We start from the raw sequence: 11942 nt of genomic DNA, 5'->3' as shown, positions 1-11942 counted from the left end.
CTGTTGTCTTCAGTTTGACACTGAAGGTTGAAGTCCAAGGCAAGCAATTGGACAGCAGAGACTGACATAAAGTGGATCAAATCAAAGACAAGCTGGAATTCACAGGCATGATTTTGAGCCCATAAAGCTATAAAACTTGTGTGTTCTTATTGCCTCTGACCTTGGTGGTGGGAGTGTCCGAAGAAGCCGGGGCCCTTGGTCATGAAGCTAAAACATGCACCTGGCCCAAGCGTCACAAAGCTAAAGGAAGATCTGTAAGACGATGGGGCGGCTGCGGGCCTGCTGCTGCTTCACACCAGTGAGGTGAGCCAGCAGCTAAGCCACACGGGTCCTAGCTACGAAACAGCTGCTGCCTCACTTCCACCCTCCAAATCTCCTACAAGAGTCTATCTTGTGGCCCATCCTCATCAAAAACCTGTAGGAAAGGGAACTTTAAGGACTGTAGTTCAGCATAGCCAAGTTGATACATTACAAAGCCACAATAAGCTCCTTTAATAATGTATGTATGTACTTTTAAAGAAACTTCAATGCATTCGTCTATTCAACAAATGCCAGGTACTATTCTGAGTGCTGGGAATACAAAAATGAACAAAACAGACAAAAGTTCCTATTTTCTTGGAGTTGATTCTCTACTTCAGGAGGATTGACAACAATCAAAACCTCTAGTAAATAATATGGTATCTGAGAAGGTGAAAAGTGCTATAAAAAATCAGGGGATTGGGACTGTAGACTGGGGAAGGAGGCTATCGGTCTCATTGCGAAGGTGATATTTGTTCAGTCTTAAAAGAGATGAGGGAGTGTGCCATGCAGATATCTGAAGGGAATATCCTTAGTGCCTAGACAATGGCAGATAGTCAACAAATGAGTGGATAGAAGAGTATATAACTGAATAAATGAACAAATGAATAAAACTGAGACAAATGTAATGGGAAGATATAAGCCAATGCATGAGTTTCTGAAAATATGAACACTGTCTCCCCACAAGCTTTTCACCTAGGTATTTTTCTAACATATGAGTCATATTGAGGAAATATTTCTGCTTGTTGTAGTTCAGATTTTTTGATTGCAAACATCCTGGTTTTGAAAATCAAATCTGTTGCAACCATGTAAGTTATCTAATGGAATCAAAGAAGCTGATTAGGCTGGCCTAGGGAAGAAGAAATCAGGACAACTCATATGGTCCAGGTAAGAGGATTAATGAATCAATGGGGACTCTTTTTAGGGTATCACTTACAAAATGACTCAGTGACCATGTTCCATCTTTATGTCATTCCATTCAAGATTCAAATTCATGAGAAGTGCCTCACTGTTCAAGCTTGGGTCACATGTCTACTCACTAATGGGGAGAAAGGCAAGACCACTGGACTGATGGTGACACCAAGATCACATGGGACAAGGATGATTAGTTCTTCAAGGAAAAAGCATATGTAATCACCAAATGAAGCAGGAAAGGATACCGGGTGGGTAAAAGACATAGATGCCCATCATGCCTATCAAAACTCTGTGTAACTGGCTGATGATCTGTCACATGTAAATAATGAGTAGAGACTCTATAGAGTGTATGGCTTGCAAAGGTGTCAGAGTGATTTAAAAATTTAAAGACAAAGACAAGCATGAGATTATTCTATGTCTGTCCCCAACACTAGAGCCATCTTCTATATCCAAGGTGGCTCACGCTTTGCTTAGTTGGCAATGTTGCGTAGAAACAAATAGCGAAGGTCAAGGAAGGCAAGAAATGTCTTGAACTAAACAAGATGATTAGAAACACCTACCTCCTATAGACACGGCCTCAGATGATAAATCATCATTCTGAGACCACCCAAGAAGCCAGGAGCATTGCAAAAAGGATAAACATTCAAACTTCGGGGCTGCCATGACTGTAGATATGACGACTTGTTTCTTCCTGCTCTATTGCTAACGTTCTCCTGCCTTTTACATTTTAAAAATATTAATTCAGAACTTGTATCTTTCCTTTCTTCTTTAAAATGTCTTTGGCTATGTGATATTTTCACACAAAAGAGCTATATTTGGCATTCAAAAATTGCTTTTCTTCCTGCTGGCAAGAAGAATTCACTCACTACCTACTGGTGCAGAACACTTATTTTGCTTAAGAAAAGAGAAAAAGGAACCTTCTCCAAATGATACAAAAAAAAAAGATATTAAATTTTAAAGAGGACAAAATGACTCCTCCTCTTTGAACGTTTTCCAGAACAATACACTGCTGCCTGTCTATTGTTTCAGAGGCTAATAGTTATATAAATGCCTCTTTAACAGCATCTATTCCATAGCGTCATTGTCTTTGCCACAAAAGGAGTAGGCAATGGAATAATGACTCACTTTTTAACCACACCCTTATTTATATCCAGAGCTGATCAAAGGAGAGATTACTGCATTCCTTTTTATTTTTTTCTTGTTCCCTTCTTATTTTTCCTTTTTTCCTTCTTATTAAGTTCTGCTTCAATATGTGCACGGAACCCCTATGTCCATATTGGCAATGTAGGGAGAAAATTAGGCCAAGAATCAAAAGATTGAAATTTTCTTTGGTGCAGTAACTTACTGCATACTCTGAGGCCAATATTTTCTCTAAAGAAAAAAAAAAGTGGGGACTTTTTAAAAAAAGATTTGCCCAATATGATACTCAAATGGATATAATACAGGATTAGATTAGCAAGGTAGTTTTATTTAACCTCTTCTGTTAAATTTTTGGTTGCATGGTAATGTAGATTTTACCATTCTTTGTTAGGAAACTCTATAAACTTAAGGAATTTGGTGAAAAATAAACAACTAAATGTCTGTCATTGAATTTAGGTGTAGAATTTTCACTAGCATTTTTCCTTGATCTTTCATGAGAACTAAATCAGAAAATTCTGTAAGCCACCTTAGTTTTTAAAAATTAAGAGGGTACCATTTAGAGCACTTAAACTCTTGACATACTGATTTAGTGAACAACTAGTCTGGAAAATTAAAATGCCTTCCACAAAGGGTTGTTAGAATAGGAGTTAAAAAAAAAAAACAAAAGCTTTAAATGGAGAGAACTTGGCACGGCTAATGAGCAGTTGAAAGGATAAATTATTATTCTATGAGATTATATGGCTATAATAGGAAATAGAAAGCATGCTACAAGTGGCACCAAAATACAAAAAAAAGCACAAAATCCTGCAGGGAACAAGTGGTCCCCATTGTCTGATGCCTTCCTCTAACAAGATGAGGTCATCTGGAATTACAGTGAAACATTGGGAAGGGCTTGAGGAGATCCAACCCCGAAGAGACCTTGCCTTGCCCTATGTCCTTCCAGGATCTCAGCTTTTTCTTATGGTAGATAAAGAATTTAGAGCAACATGGTCCTTCCAAGGCCACAGTTATACAACTTTGGTGGGTCACATCTCCATACAGACATTTTCACATCACCCCTGTATTTCCACTTCAAATTCCACTTTTCCTTCTTTTGACCACTGGTTACCGACCTCTTGTCACACTCTTTTTCTCATCCCCATTCCTGACACCTCCTCCTGACCTCTTATTTTAAACCCTTGATGACCAGGCTATTTTAGGCCAAAGGCATTCTCATTCAACTCTGTATCTCTAGCACTAGCACCTAGCCAAATGCCTAGTACATAGTAAAAACCAAGTGAACGTTTGATGAATGAATGACTGTATAAATAAAGAAAGTGGATAAATGTTAAATGAACGAATGATAAATGTCTGGGATGAAAGATTCAACCTTCACATCACTACAAAAGTGGAAGATAGGTTTTTGATGACAACTCCATTTTTCTGTGAAAACATCATAGTATAGAGAGCCACCACATTACAAAATAACGTAGTGCTCTACTTCGTGAACATCATAGATAAAATAGGCTTTTTGTGGGCCTGTTTGCTCCTATAGTGAGACTTTGACATCTTGTAAATTTTGAGTTGTACTCTCAGCTGCAAAAACTTTACTAATGCATGGCTTGTAGGTTTGTAAGTTGGAGAATATCAGAAAAATAAAGAAGGAATTAACTCTCAATACTACCAGTTCAACATGATCTGTAATGTTTTATGGAGGCTTTAAATGCTGACAATCACAGCCTGACACATAGAATATTGCTCTCCACTCTTACCTAGGCATCGAGCGTGTTGTTTCAAGAAGTGCTGCCATATGTCAAAGGGAAGAAGAGTGTTCTGTGACTCTGAAGACAGAATCAATATCCACAGTGGCAGTCACCGCGATCAAAAGATTTCAATACTTAAAGAGGACAAAGCCTTCCAGGAGTGGAATGGGGCTCCTCCTGAAGTGGCCAGCTCACCCACAATGGTCACCCACCACTGGCCATATTTAAGAAACATAGGTTTAATCTGGTTACTATTTGCAAGCCATGGAGAGTGACTTTTATCTGCATTACTACGTGGGTCACAAGGGCAAGTTCAGCCATGAGTTCCTGGAGTTTGAGTTCCAACCTGATGGAAACTGAGACATGCCAACAACAGCAATTACAAAAATGATGTCATGAAAAGAGGCTTATGTACATAAAAGTGTGATGGAGGAACTGAAGAGAATAATTGATGACAGTGAAATTACCAAAGAAGATGATGCTCTGTGGCCTCCTCCTGACAGAGTGGGCTGGCAGGAGCTAGAAATTGTCATTGGAGATTAACACATTTCTTTCACAACATCAAAAATTGGTTCCCTTGGGGCTGGCCCAGTGGTGTAGTAGTTAAGTTTGCACGTTCCACCTTGGCGGCCCAGGGTGCGCTGGTTGGGATCCCGAGTGCGGACCTATACACTACTTGGCAAGCCATGCTGTGGCAGGCATCCTATATATAAAGTAGAGGAAGATGGGCATGGTTGCTAGCTCAGGGCCAGTCTTCCTCAGTAAAAAGAGGAGGATTGGTGGCAAATGTTAGCTCAGGGTTAATCTTCCTCAAAAAAACCACACAATTGGTTCGCTTATTGATATCAATCAATCCAAGGATCCAGAAGGCTTACGGGTATTTTATTACCTTATCCAGAACCTGAAGTGCTTATCTTCAGTCTTATTGGATTACCCTTCAAGACTAAGCCAATTTACATTGAATATTGGTGTGGACACAAGGAGTGGGTGGGAGTAGCTGTTTTAAATCACCATTATCAGGAAATTTTTGTGTATATCAGGGCAATATTTTTTTATAAACTATAAATGATTGTCTTTAATAAACATATGACAAAACGCAATTTTTATTATTTCCTAAAGATCTAAAAAAAATAGAAATACTAGGCATTTGTACCAAAGTTTAAAACTGACAAAAAATGTACACGTTAAACTGAAAGAATTGTGGACGACCCTGACGTCTCCTCTGCCCCTGACGTAGCCACTGCAAAGTAGATCTTGAGTGATGGTTTTCTTAAAAAGGGATGCAGGGGCTTACCTAGTCCATCCATCCACCCATCCATCCGTCCATTCATCCATCCATTTTACATAAAAACTTCTCTCCAGGGGCTGGCCCCGTGGCCAAGTGGTTGAGTTCTCGCGCTCCACTGCAAGGCGGCTCAGTGTTTCGTTGGTTCGAATCCTGGGCGCAGACATGGCACTGCTCATCAAACCACGCTGAGGCGGCATCCCACATGCCACAACTAGAAGGACCCACAACGAAGAATATACAACTATGTACTGGGGGGCTTTGGGGAGAAAAGGAAAAAAACAAAATCTTTAAAAAAAAAAAAAAAAAAAACTTCTCTCCAAACCTCTCTTTCCCAGGATTGCTATGCTCATGGAGCCCATGACAGTTGTGGGTAGTTTCACCACAGACATCTTTGCCACAAGCATTTTTGCTGCAAACATTTTAGCCGCAAACATTTTAGCCACATAACTAATTGGCCATAAGGGAATTTTGCCATTACAGGTAAAAAAAAACTGTTGACAGTTTTCTTTCTTTCTTCCTTTCATCAGTTTGTTTTCCTTTCTCCATTGATGAAGTTCTTGCCATTACTCCCATTTTTCTATGATATAAATCCTAGCCAGCTCACGTAATGATCAATACAGTGAGGCGTAGACGTGGTAGTGGGATCTTAAAAGAGCTGGCATTTCTTCCAGTTTTATTGATGACTTTCTCAAGCTGACAGATGATGAGGATTTGCGCCAAGACTTGGTTTCTTCTTTTGAAACACCTTACAGTGGAGAAGAAACGGAGAGCCAAAGGCTTCTTGTTTGACAGCACAGAGCTGAATCCACATTTCCCACAGAATGAAGACAAGCACTTAGTTAGGTACAATCCACACACACAAAATAAAATCGGTTCTTTGCGCGGTATTGCCTGAATCTTCATACACACATCTTAAATGTCTTCAAATATTTTGTATTTCGCCATAAAGTCTTTTTAATTTTGTTATTCGTTTTTCATGTTTCATCATATGTTTTTTAATTAATGTCCCTCTTATTTTTTGTGATTTTATCTTTTAGAGCAAAATTGCCTTCGGGCCAATTAGTTATGCCGTAAAAACGTTTGCGGCAAAAATGCTCACAGCGAAGATGTCTGTGTCAAAGATGCTGTGGCAAAAGCACCAGATAGGGCCTGCGACACTTCTTTCCCCGTTCTCCCTGCCCTGGCATTCTTCGCCATCCTTCCCTCCTTCTCCTCAGACGAGATCGTCCTAATCCAGGACCCTCCCCTGCAGACACTGTAGGAAGTGTAGATTCTACAGTAGAACCACTGACTGGGACCTCTTTCCTCACCATGAGACAAACTCTAGAATCCTGGGGAATAAAGTTTCTCTTGTTGTCACTCACATTTATTGTCTTATTTTTACAACACCACTTGAAGAAGATGACATTAATATTAATATACCCATTCTACAGATATGGAAACTGAGGCCCAGAGAAGTTTGGTTACAGGTCTAGGGTCACATAGGTAAAGCAACAGGACCATCACCTGAACGGGGAAGCTTTGGCTCCAAACTTGGAGCCCTCTCCACCACAGGTGGGAAAACTAGGTTCTGAAGAATTAAATGGGGAATTCCGTCTTCAGGCTAGAAGTCTCTTTCTACTTTTTGTATACATGATTCAATTTTTTAAATGTTATCTGTCAATAAAACTAATATGGGGATCTAGAAACGTTCCTAATGCCAATCTCTTTTTATAGGGTACATTGCAGCAGTTATACACTCAAGGTATTAAGTATTTAAGTTAGTTAAGATGCTTTAAGGTTAAACAAAGAAGCTAATTTTATCTCACTATTATTGTGTCATTTTAACTCAGACAGTTTAATTTAAGAAAAGAAAGTAATTTCAAGGCAGTAAGCCACAATGGTATAGAAAAACCTTTGCCAGCTACCTATAAAGCTCTGAAAATTAATGATTTCGTCACCCCTTAAAAAGTTCTCTCGAGCTGCACTGTCAGGAACTTATTCTTTCTCTATATAGCCATTGGCAAACAGTCATTCTTAAATCTAATAAGATTTAGTAATACTTTCCATACATATTAGGGTGTGTCTCTTTACTTGGTGAAATCATCATCTAAACAACTGTTGCTTTGTGGCATAAATGAATCAAGATGAGTTGTACCGGGGAACTAGAAAAGGAGCTCCCAGGACTGAGCTGCCAAACGTCTGTGGTAGAAAGTTCAGCCTGGGTTGGAGGAAAATCACCATCTTATTTCATCCCTATATTCACGTACTGCAAGTCTTTCAGTATCCACGTAGGATGATGATAAATGTCACAAGAATCTGAGCAGAAGGAGGCTACACAGATCATCAGTCCTCAGTAGAAGCTCGCTGAAGGCCAACTTTTGATGAATAAAATAGTTATGAGTTTGGGGGGCATAAAATGTGTTTGGTTTGCATAAAATTTACATAAACCTCCCTAAATGGTTCCAGCTGCCACAGAAAAATATATGGGCATCTTCTTGCACTATCTTAAACCTCATATACCTTGAGAACGAGAGAAGGGCTTAGCGGAACTGTACGTGCAAGGCTCTCTGAAGAATGCTATTGCAAAGTTTGATTGTAAAAGCTTGATTAAATAGAATAACTGGATCAAAAAGAATCTGTTTGGTTAATTTTAATTCAAGTAAATCCATTTTAAAATCCTTATTGTTGAAAATGTGTCTAAAATATGTTCTTTTTCCCCCTCCTTTAACTAGCTCAGTATACGGTATATAATATTATTAAGGGAGACAGGGTCATTCAGGGGAAAGTGAAAGTGGGCTCTGATCCTAGGTCTGACATCTCTGGCCTTGGGATACGAGGTGAACACTTGAAATTCTTTCATTTTCTATTTTCTTAGCTGTAGAAAACAAGATGAGAGAGTTCTCCAAGCTGACTGTACAGATGATCACCTGAAGGCTTTGATAAAACCCCAAGACCTGATTTTGGGAGGTGAGGAAAGGAGCCAGAAATCTATATTTATGATCAGCGCCATAGCCATAGATGATTCCAGCACAGTTGGTTAGAACACCAGAGTTAGGAATTGCTGAACTAGAAGAAATCTAAAGGCCCCCAACAACTCTTAACAGTTTCTCTGCTTCCCTCTTTAGTGTTTAAGCATCCTGAAACTCCAAAACCTCTGTGAAGATCAAGTACTTGCAGAATCTGACGTCTGAAAATTAGCACTGGATCAGGACTCAAGAGTTAGAATCCTAATGTCTTTCACTCTCTGGATGCCATTCAATGTTAGCTCTCCACGTAGCTATAAAGTGAAGACCAAATCATTTCGAAACACTCTCAAGTTTAAAACTCCACAAAGACCTTCATGTGAATCTAAGTTATGGGACTCAGAGCCATTTGGAAAGTTAGTGAGGAAAGTATGTTTCCTCGTGAAATATCATCTCTTAAAAGACATTTCAGTGGGCCAGCCCGGTGGCATAGTGGTTAAGTTCGTGTGCTCTGCTTCAACAGCCTGAGGTTCACCGGTTCGGATCCTGGGCATGGACCTACACATGGCTCATCAAGCCACACTGTCGCAGCTGTCCCACATATAAAATAGAGGAAAATGGGTACAGATGTTAGCTCCAGGCCAATCTTCCTCAGTCAAATGAGGAGGATTGGTGGCAGATGTTAGCTTAGGACTAATCTTCTTCTTCTTCAGAAAAAAAGACATTTCACAGAGACAAGCTCTGTTTAATTGACATGCACCTTGTGGATGGGGACGACTTCAACACACACTAAATCTGATTCAAACCCATTTCCAGACCTGATTTTGGGAGGTGAGGAAAGGAGCCAGAAATCTATATTTATGATCAGCGCCATAGCCATAGATGATTCCAGCACAGTTGGTTAGAACACCAGAGTTAGGAATTGCTGAACTAGAAGAAATCTAAAGGCCCCCAACAACTCTTAGCAGTTTCTCTGCTTCCCTCTTTAGTGTTTAAGCATCCTGAAACTCCAAAACCTCTGTGAAGATCAAGTACTTGCAGCATCCCAAAACATCTCATATTTCTATTTTAAAATATAAATTTCAGGCAAAAATTAAAAAGAAAGGAAGGAAGTGTGTTTAAATGTTTTAGTTCAACAAGATAATTACTGCGTAACATCTCTATTCAAGCACTCAGTCCAATGTGCAAAATATTCATAATAAAGCACAAATCTGGACTCACTTTTTCCGCTTTGGGGCTTGCAGAAAGAACTGTCTGCAATATATATGAAACCTGTGTAAATCTGTTTGCAGTGGTCAATATTCTAGAGGCAGTAGAAAAATAGGTTTTCAGATAAGGCATCAGTTGGGCAATGAACACAATGAAATATGTCACTTTCAACTTGAGTCCATTTTTGAAATTCCAGGCAAAGCCATCGCAGCCCCTGTCATGGAGGCTGGATAATTGGGATTCGTTGCACAACCTACATTCTCTAGAAGGTGATTGACGTCCCTGCAGTTTGTGCTGTGTGAAACCGGCCACATTGTCAAAACCTGGGCAAACACAACCTTCTCAAAAGATTATTTGAAATTCAGTTGAATACAAAGATAGGAAGGGGTGTTTTTCATATATTTTTAACACACAGTTTTTAGAGTATGATAAGAATAAGGTAATTTATCTAAACTCACACTGTCCAATATGGTAGCCACTAGCCACATGTGGCTATTGAGCCCTTGAAATGTGATTAATGCAAATTGAGGCATGCTGTAAGTACAAAATATGCACCAGACTTCTGAAGACTCAAATTTTTTTTTTAAAAACAGTAAACTATCCGTTAAAATTTTTTATACTGATTACATATTGAAGCAATATTTTGGATATCAGGTTAAATAAAATATAATAGCAAAATTAATCTCACCCTTTCTTTTCTTTTTACTTTCTTAATGTGACTACCAGAAAATTTGAATTAGATATATGGCTCACATTAAATTTCTATTGGACAGGGTTGTTTTCAACAAAAGACAAGAGGGTGTGCCATCTCAAACAGTTTCATTGATGCTATTTGAAGCTCATTACAGCATGTATTCATACCTATAGTATGTGAGTTCAAGAAAATAATGTCACTCCACACCAGTTTATTTGGTACTAAACTCACACTGATGTCTCTAGAACACAAAATTGTAACGTCAGCATAATTTTGATTTACATCTAAAAGGACTCTGATATATAACACAGTGCCTTACAGAGTCTTAGAACTGTAAGGATACATAGGTATCCTAAAAAATCATTTGGTTTAATCCCACCTTTTTAGAGGAGGAAACTAAGAATCAGAGAGTTGAAGTGACCGCCTTAATGTCACTTAGGGCAAAGCCACAACTGGAACCCAGGTCTGTGAATCCCAAACCATAGTATTTCTATTATACCAGTGCTATTTACATTTGACCGTGTTTCAGAGCGAGGATACAATTATTCCTTGCTTTTTTTCTCCCACAATAGTCTTATTTTTGCAAAAGGATGTTAATTTAAAAGCTATGTTTTTTTAAACTTGCCATAATTGAGACTACACTCATTAAGACAATTATTTTACTAAAGTAATTTAATAATATCTTATTATTGGTCTCCTTCTCCAATGAGTATAGTCTGACCTAAAAGGATTTTGTGATGCAAAATAATTAAAACATAAAACTCACAAAATCACCAAGAAGGCAGTCAATATCTAAGTAGAAGTAATAGGAATAAGAGGAAGAAACCAGCTGGACTCAGAGAAAACCATAAAACCCTGGAGCAAAGTTGAATTTCCAGGCAAACTGGCCAGGCAGGCAGACTTTCTGCTGTGAAACAAAATCTGACAACACACCTGGAGGCGTCAAGTCAGCTAAACCAGGGAAGGAAGCACCGACCAAACTCGCAGGAGACATTCAAAAACAAAAACAAAAAACCCTCATTTATTTAATATATTTGACGCAAAGGAAGGGTAAAGGAAAACTGTTACTTCTTTATTAGATAAGGAGAGAAAGCTGTCCCCTGCCTGAGGCTCTTGAAATACTGACTTGCGCTCATTTGGAAGCGCTTAACCTCTTCAGGACTGAGTCCACTGAGGTGCCGCACCAGTTACTTCCCTGGAAAGAGAAGAATCCAGTCAGACCTTTTACTGTTTTTCCATTGTAAAAGGTAAAATAAGTAATTAATTGGTATTTCATTTTGTGGGGGGTGGGAGAAAAGGGGGACTAAATTAATTAGTCTTTTGAGGTCATTTAAAAGATAGTCTCAAGATTAAAGGAAAATAGTCCTTCTAAATACTGCTTTGACTGAATTGATCCGTTGTTTTTGGTTAAACAAATTCCAGGAAATGTAGTGTATAAAATGCCTGCCCCAGTACCTGCGCATGCGAGACACCCAGCAAATGTTAATTAGAGCTGAATCATTCAAAGAGATGCCAGTGTAAATACAAGGCTAGGATGATTAAGGACTGGAAAGAATCAAGCACCAATATTCTATTTCTTTTTATTTTAACACTCTAATTTGATTTTATTTTGACATTCTGATTACAATGCATTTTCATTGTATGTAACCTGGAAAATACAAAAATATAGTATTAAAAGTATACAGAATATGAAGTATAATAAAAACCCTTTC

The 11942-nt window shown here is 38.7% G+C and overlaps 1 protein-coding gene across 12 annotated transcripts in view; it reads right to left on the bottom strand.

Moving 5' to 3' along the window:
* The window catches only part of LOC103552777 (uncharacterized), an 87930-nt gene that overhangs the window by 11269 nt on the left and 64719 nt on the right, over window positions 1-11942 (bottom strand). For 6 of the 12 annotated variants that reach the window (XR_011529089.1, XR_011529084.1, XR_011529086.1 and 3 more), the window contains one exon: window positions 5389-5638. The exons of the other annotated variants lie outside the window; for them this stretch is intronic. Coding sequence is in view for 2 of the 6 variants with exons in the window: in XM_070582398.1 (XP_070438499.1) it covers window positions 5389-5638 (250 nt within the window). In the remaining 4 variants the exon portion in view is untranslated. The remainder of the gene's footprint in view (window positions 1-5388; window positions 5639-11942) is intronic. 12 annotated transcript variants of the gene reach the window in all.

The sequence above is a fragment of the Equus przewalskii genome, chromosome 18 (genome assembly GCF_037783145.1).
Source record: "Equus przewalskii isolate Varuska chromosome 18, EquPr2, whole genome shotgun sequence".
In the NCBI taxonomy this organism is placed as follows: domain Eukaryota; kingdom Metazoa; phylum Chordata; class Mammalia; order Perissodactyla; family Equidae; genus Equus; species Equus przewalskii.
This window is presented reverse-complemented; position numbering and strand designations above follow the sequence as displayed.